Source organism: Orcinus orca, chromosome 16, assembly GCF_937001465.1.
Source record: "Orcinus orca chromosome 16, mOrcOrc1.1, whole genome shotgun sequence".
In the NCBI taxonomy this organism is placed as follows: Eukaryota; Metazoa; Chordata; class Mammalia; order Artiodactyla; family Delphinidae; genus Orcinus; species Orcinus orca.
In genome coordinates, this window is record NC_064574.1 from 43710541 (window position 1) to 43733487 (window position 22947).

General features: G+C 56.3%; 2 protein-coding genes across 6 annotated transcripts in view; one reads left to right on the forward strand and one right to left on the reverse strand.

Annotated features, from left to right (window-relative positions):
• The window catches only part of ABHD12 (abhydrolase domain containing 12, lysophospholipase), a 69833-nt gene extending 50199 nt beyond the window's left edge, over positions 1–19634 (forward strand). For 3 of the 5 annotated variants that reach the window (XM_033429430.2, XM_033429431.2, XM_049700019.1), the window contains 11 exons: positions 3703–3808; positions 5978–6097; positions 8650–8680; positions 9117–9162; positions 11227–11356; positions 12510–12547; positions 12884–12963; positions 13907–13989; positions 15621–15699; positions 16667–16794; positions 17749–19634. In XM_033429430.2, coding sequence (XP_033285321.1) covers positions 3703–3808; positions 5978–6097; positions 8650–8680; positions 9117–9162; positions 11227–11356; positions 12510–12547; positions 12884–12963; positions 13907–13989; positions 15621–15699; positions 16667–16794; positions 17749–18067 — 1160 coding nt within the window. In that variant the 3' untranslated portion in view covers positions 18068–19634. Of the gene's footprint in view, positions 1–3702; positions 3809–5977; positions 6098–6222; positions 6827–8649; positions 8681–9116; positions 9163–11226; positions 11357–12509; positions 12548–12883; positions 12964–13906; positions 13990–15620; positions 15700–16666; positions 16795–17748 lie in introns of those variants that run through there. The other 2 variants (XM_004270440.3, XM_033429432.2) reach the window with 2 other exon arrangements.
• Positions 19635–20442: 808 nt separating this feature from the next.
• PYGB (glycogen phosphorylase B) overlaps positions 20443–22947 on the reverse strand; it is a 54334-nt gene continuing 51829 nt past the window's right edge. Inside the window, exon 20 of the mRNA XM_004270437.4 lies at positions 20443–21863. Coding sequence (XP_004270485.1) covers positions 21711–21863 — 153 coding nt within the window. The 3' untranslated portion in view covers positions 20443–21710. The remainder of the gene's footprint in view (positions 21864–22947) is intronic.

The following is a 22947-nucleotide window of genomic DNA, read 5'->3' on the forward strand; positions in this document are numbered from 1 at the left end:
ACTACAGCTTCCACGGGATGGCAGTCCTTCAGCCTCCTCTTTTTCCTTCCCCTTAGCAGTCCCTGTGATCCCTGATAGCTTTCTTTCCTTATCCCTTTCTTCTTGTGGAAGCCCAGAGCCCTTCGGGGAACTGGCGTTTGAGAAAACCCAGAGGGCCTTCCCGGCCCTTCCCTTGTTGGTGCCCCACCTCTTCCCGTATATCAGGGTGGTCTTTACTCAGTGCCTGGGATGGGGCATAGCCCCGATGTTCAAAGTTCTCAGGCAGTCAGACGTGTTCTCTGCAGCCCACGAGTTCTGGCCTCTCACCCCACCAGTATCTTCTAGATTGGCTGAGGAAAGGATGGCAGACTCAGTTTTCTGTTCATTCATGTGTTTACTCACTGCTTACCGAGCACCATCTCTTGAGGGTCCTTTCTAAATCGCTCCCGATGATGTTTGTGGTTGCTGATAAATGACAACGAGGTCAGAGGGTGGATGATACACAGCTGGGGAAGCAGGAGAAACCAGAGGCCTGGTCCTGACAGCTGCATGGGCCTGTGTGCTGGGTCCCTGGGCTGTGCACTCAACTTCTGTGTGAGGCTGAGCTTGTAATTGATAGCGATGAGGAGCTCCCGACTCCTGCCCCTGCCACCTCAGGGGACTGCTGGCGGGCTGGGTGCTCTCTCCTTGCTTCAGCCCTGCGGTGGAAGCAGGGGCCAGGAGGGTGGGCTCCAGCCTGCATCCCAGAGTCACGGGCCAAGGGCTGTGGCCACACGAAGGCCAGCAGGAGTGAGCCGTGTTCTGGTCCAGGCAGATCCTGGACCCTCCTCAGGCCAGCCTGGGGCCCTGCACCCCTTGACTCTGCTCCTTTGTCTTGCAGAAGTTCTGCTTGCTTTTACCAGTAGTGGCCAGGTGGTTCCTCTGGGGCTGTCTCAGCCCCCGGGACTGACCAGGCACCTCTCGCTAGCTGGAGGGGAGGCACATAGGCAGCACCTGCTGCACTTGGTGCATTAACTGCATCCTTTTCCACGGTTTCTAAAACAGAAATGAAAGTGAACCGGAGGATGGACTTGGTGGGAGCCAAGCTGTCCTAGAGCAGAATTGAGTTTCTTGGTTCTAGATTTCTCGGGCTTGGAAGCTTTTAAGATTAACTGCTAATCTTCGGAAGATGCTTTTCACTGGCAGGGGCCTTCTCGGAACTCTGGGGCAGCGTGTAAGCTGCATGGCTGCCTTTTCTGGGAGAGAGCCCGTGAGGCCTGACAGCAGTGCCCTCAGCCCTCGATGGTGCCCACCTTCCCTTTAGCACGGGCACTCTGGCCTCAGGAGCAGAGTTGAATCAGCACTTGTTGGACATATTCAGAGTTTTACTGACAAAGTCGTTTCCCCTCAGTGGTCAGATGATGAACTGCCACCTGACGCTGCAGCCTCGGCTTCCCCAGCACGGAGCCGTCACCAGGGATGGCAGGAGTGGGCACTTCCATCTGGAAGAGACGCGTCCAGGGGAGACCTTTCTAGGCCTGCTGGTCAGGAGCCCTCCCTGAGAATGTTGTCAGAGTGAACTCTGACTCCACAGCATAACAGACACCACAGACGGTGTGGCTTAAAACTACAGAAATGTATTCTCTCCCAGCTCTGGAGCTTCGAAATCCCTGTGTGGGCAGGCCTGGGCTCCCTCTTCCTTGCCTCTTCCCAGCCTCTGGTGGTGGCTGGTGTTCCTTGGCTTGTAGCTGCACAGCTGCTGCCCCTGCCTCCATCACACGGCTGCCTTCTCCTGTGACTTCATGTTGGCTTCCTTCTGTCTGTCTGTATCCAAATTCCCTTTTGATAAGGACACCAGTCGTATTAGATCAGGTCCACCAAATGACCTTACTTAAGCTTGATTATCTCTGTAAAGACCCTGTTTCCAAATGAGGTCACCTTCTGATGTGCTGGGGGTTAGGACTTCAATATATCTTTTGGGGGGACCCAATTCGAGAACATTCAGGGCCCACCAGGATCAGAGCCAGTTTACCTTCCTCACTTCCTATCCGATTAGTCAAGAGTGTGGGCTATGGAGTCGGGCTGCCTGGGTGCAAATCCCAGCATCATCACATGTGACCCATGGTTGAGCAAGTGCTGTGGTCACAGTCGTACCAGCCTGTTTCAGGGACGGTGGTCAGAGTACCGGGAAGGTGCACCAGTAAATAGGATGCCACCTCCTTTGAGTGCCGGTTTTCTTTTGAGAGAAAATAATTAAAGTTTTTAAAATGCAGCCTGCTGCTTGGAAAAGAGATGGATTAAGAAGCTGGAGGTTCAAAAGCAGCCCTGGTGGGAGGATTTGTCTTCCCCGTGGTTTAAAATGCTCAGGGAATTCCTGGGGGGGAAGGAGCATGTGCATATCTCTATGTCCTCGTGAGTTGACTGTTTCATTTCTTCAGTGAACATTTACTGAGCTGTGGGGACATTTGACGAAGTAAGAGCTGGAATGTAGGTATGTGGGCGCAGAGTATTGGGGGCGCAGCAGGTGCAAAGGCCCTGGGGCGTGAAGTGGGCATGCAGGGCTCTGGTGCCGAGAGGCCGTGTGAGTTACACAATGAAACTACTCTCTTCACCAAAGAAAACCAGAGTTGCGTGACTTCCTTGTTGAAGACTGGCTGGAAGTCAGGGCTACACTGTACTTTGTCCCTACCCACTCTGGGAATTGCCATTTTATAATGTGAGTAAATCCCATCTCAGGGTTTGGTTTTTTGTTTTTCATTTTTCAACTAAATATAACTTCAAAAATTGTGTTCATCTCAAGCAATAAAAGTGCACTGGTATACAAGGGGAAAATTGCACACTCGCCTCCACCCCCCACACACTTTAAACCCATGTTCACAGCCTGGTGTGTCTCTCTGTCTTTCTTTCCAAGCCACACTGTGTTGGTGTTGGTATTGGCATTGGTGTTGCTTGCTTGTACAGTGGCGACATGGGATTTCATAGCCGCAGCACAGTGATCTTACCCTCCTTCCCTGCTCTTCTCACCTGCCTGTAATTCACAGAGGTTCCTCCAGGTCTGTCGATATCGGCTGCCTCTGTCTGAAGGCCCAGGGCTTCCCATCGTTGGGTGCACTGCAGTTTATCAGCCGTTGCCCTGTCGACAGGTCACCTGTTAAATTCAGGGCTGAATGAGTAGCTGCTGTCATGTTCCCATGCCTTCCCTCGACTCTGTGTGGCTTGTGGGTTCTGTGTATTCCTCCACCTCTGGCACCCACTCCTCATCTTCGGCCTCACTCTCTGTTAAATGACAGCACTAGGAACCTCAGAATCCCACTTACCTGGCCCGCACCCACATTCAGGTGGTCATCAAGCCCGTGGCCCCAGGTCCAGAACACACATCCATCTGTCGCCTTTCCCACAGTCCCTCCCCCAGCACCCTGGCTCCAGCCTTCAGTCGTAGCCTCCTTGTCTCCAGCCTCTCTCATGGCCAGGCCGACCCTCCCGTCTCCCAAGGATCTTTCCTTCCCTCCTTGCATCTTCTCACACCTTGAACAGCCTTCAGTGGGTCTCTCCTTGGACCTCGTCCTTGCTGAAGGATCTGTAGATACACCTACCTCCAGCCCCGCCTGAGGCTGGAGGGCCCTGTGCCCCAGGCAGTATGGCGTTGGGAAAGTACTTGGCACTTTTTGAGAGCTTCACCTCTGCTGTGTACGTGTGTCCGTCCACCCTCACTAATCCTGGTTTCCATCTCTTTGTCCCCCACAGTGCGCGTTCCCTATTTCATTGATTTGAAAAAACCACAGGATCAAGGTTTGAATCACACCTGTAATTACTACCTCCAGCCAGAGGAAGACGTGACCCTTGGAGTCTGGTGAGTGAGCAGCCTCAGGGCTGCAGGGCCGGGTACCGCCTCTTGATAGCGGAGCGGTCTCTGAAACTCTTGCTTGTCCATTTTTATCTTTTGCCTGCTGTTTCCAAAGGAAAGATCTCAGCTAAATTCCTTGAATAATGGGGCACGGGATGGCAGCACCAGCTCTGTTCTGAGGTTTTCAAACCAGATTGGTTTTTGCAGAAAGCCTCGTTTCCAGGAGAGAAGAAAGCCAGAAACAGAATATATCACAGAATCGTGAGCGCAGGCTTGAGCCACACCTGTCTTGCAGAGAAGGGCCCACCCAGTTGTTGAAAACAGCTGCATTTCTTTCACACACAGCACTCTCAGCTCTTGATAGTGGTGGCGTTTGCTCTTTTCTTAGCGTTTACTTTTTTAGCCATAAATTTAGGTTGGGCCTAAGTTCTGTGACTTCTTGGCATTTCTTTGGAATATGATTTAATGCTTTTTCTGTGGACTAGTTGGTGTTTACAAACAACAGAACCAGAGCGGACCGGCTTTCCTGTGGCGTCTTCTCTTTCTCTCAGAAACAGCTCTGAATTGCTGCCTTTGTCTCAGTAGAACTGCTGTGGACGTGAGAAGCTTCTGAGTGAAGTGCTCTGAATCGCTTCCCTGTGCTGTGCGGAGGGCAGGGGCTCCTGCGTAAAGACCAGAGAGTGAGAGGGAGGTTCTGGTTCGTAGTGGCTGAGGCTGGGGCTGTCTTTGGTCATTTCTGGCTTGTTTTAACGGAGCATTTACGACCAGTGTGTGCATGCAGGCCGCTGTGCCTTTTCATTTTCAGTCAGAAGCCTGACATGTTTTGCTCAGAGGTGTTTGGGGGAATTGGCGGCTCTCCTGATGGTTAAGAGGGTCTGTGCTTTGAAGATGTGGGCTCAGCCAGGCTTCTTCCTCGAGCAGAACAGCCGTGTTACAGGACAGGTATTTGTGGACAGTTACCTGTGAAGGTTGTGTTGGTGATGACCACATGAGTCTCTGGGAAGCGACAGCCGCTGTGTGCTGGTGGGCACCACTGCCCGCCCAGGTCTGCACCCTGTGCTGTCTTGATCACAGTGCGGGCCTTTGGGTGGCAGCAGCTCCATTCACCACCTGCCCTCACTGGCACCTCGCCATGTCCTGCTGCAGAGGAGCTGGAGGCGGGTGGTGGTGGGAGGGCAGCTCCCCTCTGCCAGGCAGGGGGAGGAGCCCAGGGATGGAGAGCTTGCCTGGGCCTTTGTCAGGAGCTCCGAGTTTGGGTAGGCTGGCTACTGGAGGCATATCAGCTCCCAGCACCTTCCAAATGTACCTTTCCCTCTCATAGGTTTGTAATTGTGGGAGAGTGATAATTGCAGCGGTCAGAACCACCCAAAATGCAATCCTCTGAAATGGGTCAGAGAGACTACGTTAGAAATGAGATGCTAACACTTAGAAAAGAAGAAATCGGCCATGTAATGTTTTTAAAACTTCCCAAGAATGAATTTGAATAAGTTTTACAGAAAAAAGGTGTTAAATCAGACCCTCCCCAGTGATGAACAGTGACTTTGATGTGTCCTGAGTTAAGATGAACCAGAGCACCTCTCTAAAGGAGGGTTTGGCCACATAGACAAGTGTCCACCTGCCTGGCCGGGCATGGAAGGACTGCTCACGTGGGCCTGTGACGTCTCCTGCAGAGGGGCGTCTGTGCCAAGATGGCTTGTGGACAGGCTCTGTGTTAGAAATGGTGCATTAAGGATGGCCGGGCTTCCAGTCCAGCCCATAGACCCGTGTTGCTGAATTAGTACATATAACAGCATGATATGTCTTGCATCATGAGTTAAGTCACGTACTTAAAGACATGGATGAGTTTGAGGGGACGTGGCGTTGCTCAGTGTCCATTCAGTGCCCGTTCTGTGCTGGAACCCAGCTGGAAGGGGTCTGAGCTCACATAGCTTCCCCTTTATACAGGAGGAGCGGCTGTCACCCCACCCCTGGTAACTGCTGCCGGGGCAAGCTTCTGGGGTCCAGAGAGGGCCCATCCGCGAGTCAGGAAACGACCTGCCTCAGCTGCCAGAAGCTGCCCTCGCAGCTTGGAGTCAGCCCACCCGGCCTCCTGCTGTCCGCTCAGTTGTGACTTGAGCCGTGGGCATCCCGTCTGCAGGCGCATCACCTGCCGCTCCCCTCTGCTTCTGCTTCCAGGCACACTGTCCCCGCTGTCTGGTGGAAGAATGCCCAAGGGAAGGACCAGATGTGGTATGAGGATGCCTTGGCTTCTAGCCACCCGATCATCCTGTACCTGCACGGGAACGCGGGCACCAGGTGAGGTGGGGCCCATCGCAGTGAGAGCGTGGGTGCACCTGGGACATGGGCGTCCTGAGAACACAGGAAGAGGCAGGGTTTGTCTGGGGTTTGGGAGAAGCTTGCATGAAGTCGTGTTCCCACAGGCCCAGAGCAGAGCAGGGCTGTGTGCAAGGTGGACCGGGCCTGCTTGCTTGGAAGCCACCGGCTGAGCAGATGTGGGCAGCTGTGTCCAGAAATCCCTGGTCTGAAGCTCGTGCCTGGGGTGGGATGGAGGTTGCTGCGTCTGTCAGAGCGGCCCAGAGCCTCAGCCGGAGGGGTGTCCTTCTTTCTGGGTTAGGGAACAAGGCTTCTCAGTGGGCAGGAGGCGTGGTCCCTCAGCCGAGGTTTGTTGAGACCCTGCAGAGCCACCGTGTGCCCAGGAAGTCGCCCCTGCTCACCCAGCGTCTGCTGTCTGGTCTGAGGACACTTTCTCGCTGGCAGATGTGCCCTGCTGGAGGGGGAGGCATGCTTCCGGGGGGGGGGGCGAGGGTGACGTTGAAGGTGGGGGAGTCCCATGAAGAGACCCAGCTGAGCATGCAGGGACAAGCTTGTCCTCGGGGGCTGCCATGCCACGCTCTCAGGCCAGGGTACTCGCAGCCCTGAGCCGGCAGTGCCAGCGCATCCCACTGGGCCATCAAGGAAGCATCTGCGTCTGTGCAGATAAAGCCCTCGCCCAGGTGCTGTTTGAGAGTAGGTTTAATGGATGTCTTTCAGACAAGCGGGGACTGGAGCCGTTGTTCAAAGAGGGCTCCTTCCAGCCCACATGGTCAGCCTTGTTGAGAAGAGTCTGCAGGAGAGCTGGTGGGGTGAGAGGAAGAGGGGCGTTTTCTGAACAAGCATTGCCTGAAACCCCTGGGAGGGTCCCTGTTCCTTGGGTCTCGTGAGAGAGAGCCAGCAAGAAGCAGCAGGAGGCCGGGCACCGCGGGGCCGGGCTGGGGTCAGTCATTTCACAGGCAGAACCGGCGAGGAGGACAAAGCAGGCCACAGCGGGCGTCTGGGCAGAGGGGCTACACAGAGGATGTAGCAGGATGTCCAGGAAGTGGGCCCCACAAGGACACTCTGAGCCGGGAGAGCGGAGCGCTGAGCTACTGACTCAGCATGCACTTGGCAGTCTGCTTTCCCTTCGTCTGGGACAAGCTACAGCGGGTTTCTCTTCCGCTTTTCAAAGAGCAAGTGAATACAAACAGCTCCTGTAGCCTCTTTCTATAAATGAGGGAAGTTTGGAGTTCTTTGTGAGCAGTGCCAATCACATGGTAAAGAAGACAAAGTCTATCTGTAACTTCAGGATGGAAGGAATCTTGTGACTTTGAAGGTTTGCTGCCACCCCCCACCCCCCATCCCCCATCCCCCATCCCCCATCCCCAAGGACTACTCAGGCTGCAGATCTTGGCGGCCACCCGGCCGGGCAGGACAGCAGCAGCCGTGGTTCCCTGAGACTCGGACCCCCAGGATGCCCCCAGCCCCATCACGCTCTAAATCCCCCTTCTTGCTCAAGGTAGGGTATTGGGAACGTTTAGAAAAGAGCCACGACAAATGGTTGCAAAGATAACTGAAGACGCTGCAGTATTTCTTTTTGGTCTTGAAGCGAAGTCCTTTGAATGTTTGTTTCTGGGTTATATTGGCTTTCTCCTTCGTTGTGTTCTCGCCTCCCCTGAGGACGCTCGCTCCGTGAACACACACCCCGGAAATTGGCCAAATGCTCCTCATAAAGAAGGGAGAGAGCTGAGAAGTCTGGTGAGGGTGAGCCCGCCTGCTGATGTGTTTCCCTCTCCCGAGGCAGCTCTATCCCCGCTTGGGTGTCTGTGCACAGTAACAGCCAGCCAGCATCTGGGCAGAAAGGGAGAAGGAGGTGGACAGTCCTTGGAGAGAGGTGCGGGCGTGAGGTGGTGTCAGCAGTGGCGCCTGCGGCCGAGCCACTGAAGCTGCAGCCTGCTGGTGAGGGGCCAGGAGGCTCACAGTGGCTGTCAGGTCACGATGGCACCTACGACCCAGCATCCCCCCTCGGCCACACGTGTGTGGAAGGACGTTAGGGGGTGGCCGCAGCAGCAGAACCTCAGTTAGCAGCAGGTGGGAAAGAACCAAAGTGACCACAAGGGGAGGGCGTGAATGGCCGAGGAGGAGAGTTCTGAGAGTTGGCTGTGGCTCTGTAGGTGAAAAGGCTGGGGCAGGAGGTGCCTGTGGCCTGTCCCCGTGGTGTTCATGGGTGGTCCTGGACACTGGGGAGCTGAGGGGCCCTTTGTGTCTTCTGGGGTTTGCACTGAAGGCTTGTATGGCCTACTCAAACCAAAGGTGAGGTAATAGTTAAGAAATATCCCCCAAATGCTCAGACTGTCCCTCGTTTGGCACCATACTGTGGAGGCAAGCTGGGAGCCATGTAGGTGCCCTGAGGAGGAGGTGACCTGTCCATCACCCTCCCGTGTAGATTTGGGGACCAGGCACTAAGGGCCCAGATGCTACCGTGTTGATCCTGGGCCCCCTTTCTGAGAAGATGCACTAACAGCCATGCTTGTTTCCTTTCCCTGATGATCTAGAGGAGGCGACCACCGGGTGGAGCTTTACAAGGTAGGTGAGGACGGCACACAGTTTATGATGGACAGAGCGGTGCCCTTAGCTTATGACAGACAGAAGGGGCCACACGGTGGACAGCTGTATGGAGCAGTGCCCATGGGGTGTGACCCACACGGTCTGTGACAGATGGAGCGTTGCTTGTCTCCTGCTTCTGGCTGTTCTTTCCAGGACGCGTGAACAGAAGGGGGTCCCCCTAATAATTTTGAGTTAATACTCATTGTTGACTTTTTAACACTGCCTGTTGTGGACGTCTCCCCATGGAATGCTTCCCATTTTGCTGCCTCTGGGGATAGTTTCCAAGATCGGGATGAATGGACTTTGTAGATCATATGCCAGAAATTGGCAAATTACATAAAGTCACTTGGAATTGCTTGGGTTTAGTGGGTTTAGTCAGAGCCATGTTGCCCAGGTGTTTGTTTTTCACTTCCAGGTGCTGAGTTCCCTTGGCTACCACGTGGTTACCTTTGACTACAGAGGTGAGGGCTCCGTACTTGCCCCGCTTCCTCCAGGTCGGTGTGGGATATGCAGGTGTTGCTCTGAGAGGCTCCTGTGTGGCTGGCAGCTCTGCCGTGACCTGTGGCAATTGTGAGCACGTGGAGGTGGTGGAGGGTCAGGGTCTTCGGAGGTGTGTCCTGCGTGCATCCGCCCCTGTAGGGTGCCTGGAACCCCAGCACACACCCTCTGTCAGCCACATTTTATAAGTAGAAAGTACTGTTTTCTCTTTATTGGACTCAGACTTTCCCCATAGCTGGACACGTTTCATGCTCAGCACAGCTGGTTTTGTTGATGTTATGGAGACAGGGAAGAGAGCGACTCATCTTCTCGCCCCTCAGTATTTCTTCTTTCTAGCCTCCCACAGTTTGATGCGTGAGGAAAATGCTTTGTGTTGTCAGGGAGCAGCTGTGTGGCAAGTGTGTGCCTTGGACAGTCCTTGGCGGGAGAGGTCAAAGGGCTAAAGGCCTCTTGTCCAGCTCACCCTGATTGGGGGTAAGGGGGTGGGGTCCACATCCGCAGACTCAGGAGCCGGTTGACATTACCTGGATGTGAACTTTGGAAGAGTTTCTTCTTGCTGCTGCAACAGGTTACCACAAACGTAAATGTCTCGAAACAGCACAGACTTATTATCTTGAAGTTCTGGAGGTCAGGAGTTCAAAATCTTTAGCCACTGGGATAAGTCAAGGTGTGGGCACGGCTGGAAGCTCCAGAGGAGAGTCAGGTTCCTGGCCTCTTCCAGCTTCTCCAGGCCACCCTCACTCCTTGCCTGTGGCCTGAGTCTGCATCACTCTGGCTCTGACTTCTGTCTCTCTTCTGATCATAAAGACCCTGTGATTACTTGGGGCTCACGCTGATCAGGATAATCTCCCATCCCAGGGTCTCCTGATTCGCAGCCTCTTTCCTTCTGCACCCTTCATTCCCCTTGCCATGTAAGGTACCAGAGGCACAGGTTTCGGGGTTGGACATGAACATCTTTGGGGGCCATTATTCTGCCGACCATAGGGTGAGGGATGGTTCTTTTGTGGAAGAGTGTTCCATCAGGAGGAGGGTGTTGGGTTGGAGAAACTCTGAAATGAGGCCCATCCTTTCCTCCTGCTCCTGCTGCTGGAACCTCAGGGTAGTGAGAGGGGTGGCCTCTTCCTTGTTCGCCTCCTGGTTCTTGCAACAGAAATAAGATCCCATCTATCACTTCCTCTTTTCATTTCCCATTGAGTCTCTGCCTTTCTAAGCCGTACGAGAGTTTGTCCCTGTCTCTGTCTCTCTGTGTCTCTCCCTGTCTCTTTGTCCCTGCCCCCACCAGTGCCCCAAGCCCTCACACTGGCCTTGTCCCTGACATTGGCTCCTTCCCTAATCTGGGTCTGGGATGCCCCGGGGAGGTGGCCTGTGGTGCCCCTGCCTCTGGGTTTTGCTTGTGTAGCAGGACTTGCTCTTTCTGAGCCTTGTGGTGCTTTCAGATCATTTGATGATGACTCACTGCTGAGCTGCTGGAAATGACAGTCACAACTTGACTTTTCTGAGAATCTGGAGGGAAGGTCCCTTGGGAGGTCAAGGTTTAGGGGCCGAGACAGTTGGCTTTCCTCTGTTAAGCAAACAGGATGCTAAAAGCCCCTTCCTTTCTGGGTCAGAGTTGCCCTGAGCCTGGAATCTGCCTGTCTGGGGGCCTCTCCACGCCTGTCCACAGCTGGGCCACAGCTGGGCCATGGAGTCAGGGCTGGGCTCAGGGGCCCCAGGGTGGACTGGACTCTCACTGGCTGAGCCTGTCAGTGCCTCATCCTGGTGCCAAGCCCCAGATGTTGGGGCCGGCAGGGGTCTGCGTGTCTGACCACCCCATCTGCTGATCGAGACTCAGATGAGGGCGGGTGGATGGCCGTTTGGGTTCAGAGGTTGTGACAGCTGAGGAGGTGGGAGAAGAAGAGCTGGCTTGGCCGAGACCTTGAGGCCCCAGACGTTCTGGGCCTCCTGCTGAGAAGCGGGAGGGGGCGGGCTTGCCCCTCGAGGTCCCCTGGGCTGTGTGTGACGTCCTCCTCTTGCTGCTGCTTCCCCAGGTTGGGGTGACTCAGTGGGAACGCCGTCGGAGCGGGGCATGACGTACGACGCACTCCATGTTTTTGACTGGATCAAAGCGCGAAGTGGAGACAACCCTGTGTATATTTGGGGCCATTCCCTCGGCACCGGGTAAGAATTCCCCGCGTGGCCTTTGCAGGAGCAGGTCTTCACGGGCGACTGTCCAGCCCAGGCTCTCCTAGGGGCCCCGGTGTCCTCTGGACCCTGTAGCACCATTAGTGCTGTGATGGGGGCAGGGGATGAAGCACCACAGAGACCACGAGGGGCTTGAGATACTTCAGCTCCTCAACCCAGGAAGTGACGGGAGGCACAACAGCAGTCGTGGAGGTGCCGTCTCCTCCGCAGGGAGGATGCAGACGCGCCTCAGTGGGACTGTGCCCTGAGGAGGTGGGTCCGAGCAGAGCGGGACAGGGCACTCGGGCTTCCCTTGGCCTGGCTGAGGACATATGTGCTGCCCAGCAAGCCCAGGAGCCGGGGCCTTGATTCTCTTTGCAAACAGTGGGCCCCTTAGCCCACGCTTGGCGTCGTCACCGGAGAACTTGGGGAGGCAGCAGTGGTGGTTCCCTTCCTCCATCTGCCAAGACAGGAAGCACTTCGATGTTCCACGTGAGCCGCCTGCATCGCTTCCACGGGCGTAGGGGCCAGTGTTTCTAAAGGAGCCCAAGACCAGCACCTGCTGTTTTTCTGCTGCCTTTCCTTTGGACGCGGTGGCTGCAGGCGGGTTGGGGCTGCAGGCGGGTTGGGGCCGCAGGCTGGGCAGTGCCCGGGACAGGGCCTCCTGCCCTGCCCTCGCAGGGGGACTGAACCCTGGACAGGAGAGCAGGCCATCCTGCCCTGGGTGTCTGCATGGGACCCGCCCAGGTTGGTCCCGGGAAGGCAGGAGGCCCCCAGGCCTGGCAGACTGCAAGTGCTGCCGCCCCCAGGAGCTGTGCAGGCAGACTGCAGCCTTCTCCCTGCTGGCGGGGCGGCCCTGGGCCCTACTGTCCTCCTCCGTGTCCCGGCGGCACCCATACGGACTGGGTGTGAACTGGGGCGCCGCTGTGTGGCCTGAAGGGGCTGCTCCAGGTGAGGTGCATGCCTCGGGGACATGGAGGTGCCCTGTCGGAGGGGCTGGCTGACGGCTGGGGCATCTGTGCTCCCCCCGCCCAAAACCCCACTGGTCACTTCGCAGATCCCGGCTTCCTCGGTCACCTTTGAGTATTAGGAGGATCTCATCTGAAACAATTTTTGTCATAATTCAGCTGAACTTTTTTTTTCTTTCCAGAGTGGCCACAAACCTGGTGCGGCGCCTCTGTGAGCGAGGTAGGGGCTCGTGTGGGGTCACACGTCGTGGGGATGGCCCGGCTCCCATGGGCGGGTGGAGCGTTGGGGAGCCGGCTGTGCTCCAGGCCCTGGGGCTTCTCGTGAAGTGGGTGGTGGTGGACGTGCCGTGCAGTGAGATGAGAGCAAGGCGCTGAGGTGGGGGCCTGAGCAGACCCTTGAGGGCCCACCCCCATTCCCCCGATCCGCCAGCGGCTGGCGGGGCCTCACCAGGGGCCGGGCTCCGCTGTCCTGTGGAGGGTGCGTGAATGGGGAGTGGAGGACTGTGTCTCACTGGGGTTTCTTGCTCACCTCCCAGTTCCCCGTTTGTTTATCTAGAGACACCTCCAGATGCCCTCATATTGGAATCTCCATTTACTAACATCCGCGAAGAAGCTAAGAGCCATCCATTCTCAGTGGCAAGTACAGATCTTATTAAAAATGGACTTATTTTTATAATGAAAATAATTGCTATAAAATATAAAAATGACTAAGTAAATAGATATAATAAATAAATTTAAATATCATAAAATTATTTAAATAGTCTAATGAATACAGACTTTATTAAAAGTTAATTCTCATTTAGTTCTGGTCACTGGCCTGACTACAGAGCCGCTCAGGATGTTTATAACTTCGTGCCAGGTAGAAGGATGGGGTCACAGCCAGGTTGCCTGAGGGTGGCTGTACCCATAGGAGGCCTTGCCCCCTGGCACGGTTTGCCCCCCTGGCATTGCTTGCCCATGGGGCTCAGTGCAGGCTGAGGGCGCTGTCCTGGCTGCCTCCCCAGGAGTGGAGCTGGTGGGCACCCCAGGGAAGCCCTGGTGGGGATTACATGCTGTTGGGCCGTCACTGGCCGGATTCGAGGCCTTGGACCCTCCATTTACAGGCCGGGCCCAGAGGAGGGTCCTCTGTACCCTGTTGCTTCCTCTTCCTCCTCCCACTGCTTCCGTGTGTCCAGGGGAGCCATGTTGGCCCCACCCGACCTCATGCTGCTCCGTTGCAGACAGAAGAGTCCTTTGTTGGGTCTCCTTTGATGTTGCTCTTCTCCCGAGTCGCACGGACCCCATTCCTTGGGGGTGGCAGCCTGTTGTGTGTGGGAAGCCTGGTCTCCTAGTCTGAGGTGTGGGAGCCCTGTTTGCGGGCAGCCCCCCTGCAGCTGGTCTGGGGGCCTCTTGAGCAGGGAGTCTGAGGGCGGGGGTCAGGAAGGGCAGGGGCGCCCCCCCCCAGCTCCAGGGGGCCCACAGGTCAGCCTGCTCAGAAGCAGGAGTGACCCCCGGGCACACGGCACCTCTGTCTGGACCCTCAGCCCTGCGGGGGGTGTTTTAATTGATCCTCTGCTTGTTGTCTACATGTTGCCTCCAGATCTATCGATACTTCCCTGGGTTTGACTGGTTCTTCCTTGATCCCATCACAAGCAGTGGAATTCAGTTTGCAAATGATGAAAAGTGAGTACCATGGAAGAGAATTTAGAAAAACCCCAAGAACCCCCAGAATAAGTGTCTTGAGTCACGTTAACCAAGTAGGATAGGATTCTGAATACATAGGGATCTTTTCTAAGCAACACATCTCTGTAAAGGGAATGTCAGTTAGAGAAGGAGAACCAGGAATGTGGAAAGACTGTAGGATTAGATTAAAGAGTAGGAAGACAACATATTTTTGGTCCATAAAGCTGTTTTATTTGAAAATTATGTCAAAACCAGAACTCCTAAACAGGTATTAAAGCAGTAATAGTAACTGTTATTCAAAAAATGACTTTGCCTCAGCCACTGGTTTTGTGTTTGGTTATGGAAAGATGTTACGAAGTTTAACATTAAAAGTATTTCTCTGAGGTAAACCAGCAGTTACATGTTCTATTTAAGGACTGTTTCTTTGAACAATGTTCAGATTCTGCTGACATTATCTTTGTGATATCTTAATTTCATGGGGTTTAATTTCTTCAAAAAAAAGAAAAAGGAAAAATCCTTATCTGAATATGCAGTTAACATTTAAAAATCTACATTTTTCAAAGAAGAGTTATCTGAGTAGACTGGGTTCCCTCTAAAAATGACAACGATGAGAAAAGCCACCTTTGGCTGCCCCCCCGCTGAGCCTGTGTGAGTGCTGGTGGGCCGGCCGGCCCTCACCCACTGGAAGTCAGGAGCCCCAGCTTGGTGGGCAGGTCTGTTCCCAAATATTTGGTAAGGTGACAGCATGTGAGGGGGGCCTCCAGAGTCAGAGAAGCTACGAAGCAGCTTTGTGGGTGGAAGTCCAGAAAAGATGTCACCCGTCAAAGCCTGACTCGCACACCAGCAGCCCTCCACCCTGGGAGTGGAACGTGGTGGGCGGGTGAACTTGCGAGCCACTAGCGCGAGCCGCTAGCAGCAGTTGCAGACTGCCAGAGTTGGGCCTCTGAGGGGCGGTGCGCCCCCAGGCCTGGTCCTGCCAGGTGCCAGGCTTGCCCCGGGGCTGCCCTCGTGAAGTCCCCAGATCAGCATGGGATCTCCAACAACAGGTGTCTGCTGCGTCCAGCAGCTCCCCATGAGACCTCAATGAGGGGCGCCTAGGAGACCCCAGGCCCATCCAGTCCTTCTGTTAGGTGGTTTGCTGAAGAACAGGATCCTGTGAACCTGTTGAGAATGTTCATTTACTCGAAACTCTCAGGAGTGACCTTAAATGTCATTTACACGAAGGATGAATTAGAGGGTGGCTCTTTTGCCAACAGATGTCCAGTAAAGTTCATCTGAGTGAGTTTCCTGGCCCACCTAAATTACTTTGTTTGTAAATGTTGTTTTGTAACTTTTTAAGAATAGTCTACTAGCAAAAAAAATAATTTTTAATTTCCAGGAAATATTCAGGGACCCGATTTGGTGAATGAATTGATCTCTAGATTTGACTGACACCTGTCACCTAGAATAGATATTGTTGGAAACATCTAAGAAATCAACTGCTAGTTCTCTATTAAAATGCCCAGTTTGAGGCGTTCCACACCACGGTGAAGCGCTCTCTAAGTCAGGTCCCTGCTGTGGGCAGGGCTGGGAGCCCAGGAGACCCCAGCTCCTCCTGGGGGCCGGTCCAGCACCTTTCTCCCTCCCTGCAGCGTGAAGCATATCTCCTGCTCCCTGCTCATCCTGCACGCCGAGGACGACCCTGTCGTGCCCTTCCAGCTTGGCAGAAAGGTGGGTGTCCAGCGGGCGTCGGGCAAACTCATGTTCGGTCCAGGCTAGGCCAGGCGGGTGTGGAGGGTCCTGCTGCTGGCAGGGCCCCTTGTGAGGGAGAGGGCAGAGGAGGTTGGCAGCAGGGTCGGGGCAGGGCTGGACAGCTGATGCCGCCCCAGAAGGAAACGTGAAAATAAGCAAATGAAAATCTCCTGGGTCCCCCGTACAGGGGACTCAGTCAGGAGGGCTTGCCAGTTACTGGCTGGAGGGAAAGCACCCTTGATGACGAGGCTCCCCCAGTGGCTGGAATTGGTACAGAACTCTCACCTGTTCTCTTGCCTCTGGGATGGGACTGACGACAGAGGGTGCCACGTTGCCTCTGTGTCTGCTTTTGCTGTATTTGCTTTGCCTTTGCTGCCAGGAAGCCTGATTAAATTTGTAGGTGGGGGTAGGGTGGGAGAGAGCACTGTTTGGCCATGGCGCTGGCCTGCTAGAGGGCGCGACGCCCAGGCCACATCAGACCAGGCCTGAGGCAGGTGTGTGAGGGCCAGGTCCTTCCCTCCAGCTGGTTCGGGCACGTGAGGAGGGGGCTGAGGTGGCATAGGTCCTGAGCCACCTTGTTGGCGGGCCTTGACCCAGGCACACGGCAAAGTTTGAGGCACACAGCCCACCCAGCCCCAGGGACTGAGCCATCGGGGCTGCTCCTGGCACTCAGGCCACCACCGCATCCCGTAGCAGGTGGCTCTCTGTGGTGCTGCAGGCCCCTGAGGAAGGGCGGTCTGCAAGACAGGCGTGAGGATGGAGAGCGTCTTGAGTGGTGGCCCCGAGGGTCCCTGCTGTGGGCGAGGCAGGCTGCAGGGTGCTGTGCATGGGGGCCTTGGGCTGCTCTTTGGAGACAGTGGCCATGGGCTGCTCTCTGTTGCAGGGGGAGGCCAGTAGGCAGGTCACCCCCAGGCCCTGGGCGCTGACCCGCCTCTCCCTCCCCCAGCTCTACAACATTGCTGCACCGTCACGCAGCTTCCGAGACTTCAAGGTTCAATTCATCCCCTTCCACTCGGACCTTGGCTACAGGCACAAGTACATCTACAAGAGCCCTGAGCTTCCACGGATCCTGAGGTGAGGCGCTCTCCTCTCACCTGCGATGCCGTCCTGCGTGGCGATGGTTCAGGCGTGTGCGGCCGCAGCTGCAAAAGCCATTTCGGGGCCGAGTCACAGTGAGGGGTCAAGAGTGTCACCCCTCCCTCCTGGGCCGTCCCCACCATCAGTAGGGCTGTGATCTCCCTGTGATGCAGGTCGTGCAGCGCAGACACCACAGCTGCTTTGGGTCAGGCCTCCATCCCTTCCCACAGGCCCGTCAGGTTGCTGCTCCTGTGCGTGGGGCACAGGGGGTGCAGGTCTGGGCCAGCTCCTCAAAAGCCCCAGCTGCTTCTGGAAGGGAGGCTGTGCCCCTGGCTGCACTGCGCTGGCTGAAATCCTGGGCCAGGACGTGGGCTGCCACCCCGGGCACCCATCTCGAGCTTGGGCGCAGAGCCTGAGGATGAGGGGTGCACTGGTGGCAAAGCAAAGGGTTTGGATGGACCAGGCACTCCCTGCCTCCCGCTGGAGGGTGCAGGCAGCCTGCACGTCCCGGCTGGGGGGCCTCTGCTGAGCCCGGGGTGCTGGAATCGGCCCTCGGTGAGGTGTGTGCCGAGTGGTTACACTTTGCCCTTGAGGTTCCAGGGGCGTTCCTTTGCAGTTTCTTGCCTCCCGGATGTGGGTTGCTGCGAGGGGACAGTAATGAGTATGGGTTTGCTCTGGGACTATGGTTTTTCCCCATAAAAGGAATACATTACATAAAATGTAGACCAGAGAATGGCTCCAACATCGGGGTGCAGTTAGTGACCCCATCCTTGCTCCTGTGTGTCAGGACTTAACTTGGGCACTGCCTTTGGCGCCCTGCTTGTTTAACTCACGGGGTTTTCTGAGCGGAAGTGTGGTCCTCCAGGCTCCTTTGCGGCCTCCCCAGGTGGGCTGTAGGAGGACCACAGGAGGTGGGGTCTCAGGTTTGGTCTCAAGAGGTTTGGCCGACAGGTTTCCTCCTCTGGTCCAGGGAATTCCTGGGGAAGTCGGAACCAGGGCGCCAGCACTGAGTGTTACTCGCCACCTGAAGGAGCATGAAGATGTCTGCCCTTGTCCCCCCCTTCCTCCGGCCAGCCCGGCACCCTGGAGATGTGCCTGGAGAGAGAACTCGGATGCCAGCGGGCCAGGCAGAGGAGGCCCTGGCAGACCTGAGGCGCCCGCCCCGGGTGGCTGGGAGCACAGGTTTCTGTGGACAGCGTGGGGGGCGGGCATGTGGCCCTCTCTCCCTCTTGCTGCCACTCAACCTGAGGTCTTGTTGGGAAGACAGTGACAGAACTTTCTGGCCATCGGCTAGTTGATCCCACACTTCCTGAGCTGGGCACCAGGAGCCTGGGGCAGGAGGCGTGGGGTCTTGGGACCACGTTGAGCTTTCTGGCACCACCCTCAAGAATGTGGGGAAACTTGGGTTCTTTCTGTCCCTTCCCAGAACGGACTCTAGTGGTTCCATCAGCCCCTCCTGCCCTGTGCACCCCGCTTGCCTTCCTTGGTGTCCCTGCCTCCCTGGGCGGCCCCACTGCTCCCAGCGGGGGAGGTGCCCGTGGTCTGCCTTCATCCGATTTCCACCCACCTGTCTACCTAACCTGGCCTTAGACGGAGCATTTATTTAAGAATAAAATCGTGGTGGTGGTCTGTCTGATTTCTCAGTGACGCCTCCAGCCCAGGCCCTACCCACAGTCCCAGGCCACTCTCAGGACCCGACCATATGGGAGGTGGTATTGGCCAAGGATCATGGGCCCTTCTTTCCCGCTTCCTTCCAGACACTGAGGCCCAGCACGGAGGGGCGTTATCTCTGGGGAAAGGAACGTTCACGGTGGGGAGGTGGAGATGGCTTTTCCAGGCGGAGCAGATGGCATTTTTCTAAAAACCAGGCCTACGCAGGTGACCTTTCCAGCCTTATAGTTAACAAGCTCGTTGAATGTTGCCGTGTCGATGGACAGGTGGTGGGGTTTAGGCTGCTGGAGTCCAGGGACTCTTCTGGCCCGCGAGCATTGCCCTGTTCACTCACTGGTGGTGGCACTTCTGTTGTTTGGCTTTTTGCGAAACCAGCCTCCCCTGCACGTGCGCCGCTCCCAGCCAGCGCCTGCCAGCTGTCCACTTCTCACCTCCCCGCTAAGTGCGCTCTCTCCCAGGAGAGGGTGTGTGGCTTAATAAGGGGGCTTCGAGCTGTGCAGCACAGGGTTTGTCCCAGGTCGGAGGACTTCAGCCCACCCGGGTCTCTCCTGATGGCAGGCCTTCCTCCCCTAGATCGTCAGGCTCTGGCACTTTCCAGTCTCAGCAGCGCAGAGATTCCCCAGGGTGGGGAGGGGCTTGTTTACCTGCCCCCCTTGTGGCCTGTTAGCAGCTATGCCCTGGCTGGAAGCCCAGAAGCAGGTCACACCCTCTTTCTGAAGCACCTTAGAGCTGCCCAACGTGATTCTTGTATCTGGAAAACCCATGTCTTTCTTAAACCAGGTTTGAAACGGAACAGACCTTCCTGAGGTCAGTTTGTCAGTTATCTTCTAGTGGACGGGTTTGCTCTGCACTCCTGGTATCTAATTCAGGTGTGAGCACAGCCTGCAGGGCCCCACCCCGTCCCCCAGCTTCATGTCTCCTTGGATTTCCGTCAGAGCTGGGACACCCATCCCCACCTGACACCGTCTTCATGTAACTAAAGCACGAAGTGCCCGCCTGGCCAGGGCAGCCCCTTCGTGCTTTTCTCAGTCACTGAGGCTCCTGGAGGCCCTGCAGCTCAGAGCCACATCCCCAGCTCGTCTTGACCAATGAGGCCGTCTAGACCCGGCCTGCTCTGCCTGGGCTCAAGTCTGCATCTTGTTTTTCTTAAAATTTTGTCTATGTAAGTTGCCTCAGATTTTTTTTGGGGGGGGGGGGAATAAGGTAGGCTATAAAGTAAAAGTACAAGCTGTTAGTGTTTTTACAGGTGTCTGACCGTCTGAAGATAAGGAAGCGTAAGGGATCGTGGGGCTGGTAGCTGCCGCCCTTGTCAGCTGTCAGGTAATTAGTAATCAGGTCTACACATCTCTGCCTGGTGGCATCTCAGCTTATTACCTCGGTCTGAGCGACTAAGCTTACACTGTGGGTTAGAACTGACCCTTTAATGGGTCACAACAGTCGGTGGTCAGGAACAGCAAGAGATGTGCACAGCTGTGAACTGTGGTCGTCAGATGCATGTGTCCCAGGAGCTGCCCCAGACCTGAGACCAGGAATGTGCATCTCAGGTGCCCCCAACCAAGGGGCGGCTCGCACATCCCACCACCAGCAGGGGTCCACGGCGTTCTTGGGTACTTTGGGTAACAATAAGCCCCGAGTCACATCCCTCTGGGTTCTTGATTTAACCTGCAGCCATACAATTTGGGGCTGGGGGGGGGGAGGAGTTTTGGTCCCCAGGGCGTTCCACTTCCCAGGACCAGGAGTGGGTGGCAAAAGATGGGTGCAAAAAACAGTACAATTCACACCAAAAATGCCAACACCCAGGAGACAGTTTTCCAAGTGGCTGGGTTTGACGGTTCAGGCACTCGTGGCTCTAAGCCCCACATGCAGCTGGGGGTGAGAGAACTTTCTGTTCTCAGTCCTGGAATGATGGACCATAATTTAGCCCGGCTGGGACATGGACTGCCCTGGGCACAAGAGTGACACACAGAGGCCAGATCAACTGAGCACAAGCAGGAAGGTTTAATCCGTTTCTCACATGAGGCAGTGACTGACAGTGAGGGGCACAGTGATGGTTACACTCGGCCTAAGGGACGGGCAGCAGAGGGCGCTGAGGATGCAACCACAGACCCTCACGCCTCTGGTGACGTGAGCAGTCAGGATGGGGATGAGGGCAGGACCCTGTGCCACCCAGGTCCAGCATTTGAGGAGACAGCCTCTGGAAGCTTCCGCCCACAGCTCCTGCCTGCTCCCTGGCCCTGTCCTTCCCACCTGCTCACCCGCCCTCCCCAGCACCAGCCTGCTCTCTGGGCAGAATGGAAAGTGGGCTCCTCTCTGGGCCCACTCAGTCCTTTTCCAGACCAGGTTGTCATGCTGCTGGGAGGAGGGAGGCCGGCCTCCCGTGAGACCGGAAACGCACCCTCCTGGACTCGATGGGCACAGATCTGCAGCGGGGCTGGGTGTTCAGCTTCACCCAGCAGAGGTGGGGACCCCACCTGGGTCCCCAGGGCCAGGTGAGAACATCCCAGCATTGCCTCCCCAGGCACTAAACTTCAAAAGTGCTATTTTTAGTTGCTAAAACAAGGAAAGGCTTTAGCTAGTTTCATTTCCTTGTGAAAAATCTTATGAAAAAGCAAAACCAAACGTATTCTGCATCAGCCAGCCTTGTCCCAGCCAAAGCTCCCTAGACGCTGGACACAGGTGTTGTCCCCAGTGTCACTCTCAGTTGTCCTGGGGCCTCTTTATCTGATCAATCTGGAAACCCCGGGCTGGGTGCCCACACAGCAGCTATGAGGACATGGCCTAGCACGGTGGACCCTCCCTGCATGGCCAGGAGGCAGAGCTGGGGCCACACTGGACGAGGTGCTGCAGAAACATACACGGCCCCAGGCTTTACCACGGCTACCTGGCCGGACCCCAGAATCCAGAGGCTCAGAACTAAAAACGAGCTCACACAAGGCGTGTGCAAGGCTGCGGGGAGCCCAGCAGACAAGTCCACCTTCCCCCACCTCCACGGGACAGGTGGGCAGAGCAGCAGGCCAGCTGCCCTGCTCAGTGCTGTGGGCTCTGCTTGCCTGCAGGAAACGGGGGAGCATCTCACCTCAGCATCTTCCCCCAACCCAACCCAACCCCCGAAAGCCACCACCCGGATCCCCATGGCCGTCCCGGAAACAGCACTGAAAAAAGCAGGGTGCTGGCAAAGTGCTTGGAAACAGGCAGTCAGCAAGAAAACAAACGCCTCTGGTCCGGAGTGGGAGGGCGGAGGCCTAATCCCTGGGGAGGCTGGGGGGCGGGGTCTTCAGGGCAGAGGGCTCCACGCCCCAGATGTCCCGGGCGTACTCCGTGATGGTCCGGTCACTGGAGAACTTGCCCGAGCAAGCGATGTTCCTGATGACCTTTTTGGTCCACTCCTTGGGGTTCTGCAGAGGGAAGCGGTGCTCGGTGACCTCGGGCTGTTCCCAGATGCACTTAGACACTGGGCAGCCAACCAAGAGGTCACTGGGAAGGGGGCCCACCCACCAGGAAAGTTTCCAGATGACTAGACAGAGGTCCTGCTGGGGTGCGGCACACCCAATGCACAGACACCCCACCAGAGGAGTATGCGCCCCCAGACTGCAGCCAGCACCAGGAGGGGCCTCCCCGAAAGGAAAGCAAAGTTCCTCCCGGAGCCCGGAAGATCACTCGGTTTCTAGGCCCTCTCCTGTCACAGGAGGGAACATCAGGGGCTGTTTCCTCGGGGGGGGGGGGGGGGTGGGAGGGATGAGACGTGGGCAACAACTCAGACACACAAACCCCTCAGGCCGTGTCCAAGAATCTGCTTGAACGACCTGGGCAATGAACCATCTGCCCCAACAACTGCACAGTCACGCCCCCATCGCCAGTGTCCCCTCCTGCTGCCATCCTTGGCTGGGTGCACAGGGTGGAACACCCTCCTTTCCCTCCCCAGGTTCAGGAGCTGAGTCTTCCCAGGAGACCCCACTGGACATGCACACTCTCTGTGGGCCACGCCAAGGCAGGGACACAGGGCCGCGGACTGGGGAGCTGGCTCCCGCAGCCCCACCTTAGAAACTCGGCTCCTTAGAGCTACAAGTCCTTGTTCTACTTGCTGTCAGATCTGTCACTTTTACAAGGAATCGTTCATCTTCTCATTTTAAGCACAGAAAGGTCTTCACTGCTCACAAGGCCCATCCCTCACCTCAGGCTCTCCTGATCACACCCACGTGGGCGGTCAGATGGCGGGCTAGGGTGTGCAGAGCCTCCAGAAGGAAACTCCTGCCCTGCTCACCTGCGCTCTGTGGCAGCTGCCCAGAGGCTGCAGGGGAAGGTGCGCTGGTGTGGACAGCAGCCTGGACAGAGGGCCAGCCGAGTCAGTCCCTGAGCAGGAAATGAGGAAGCCCAACCTGCTCTGGGCCACTAGATGAACTGTGACCTCCTGGGAGTGGCCTGAGACAGCAGGACACAGCCACACCCTGCTGCTTCGCTGCCAGGGCCCAAGGACCTTAC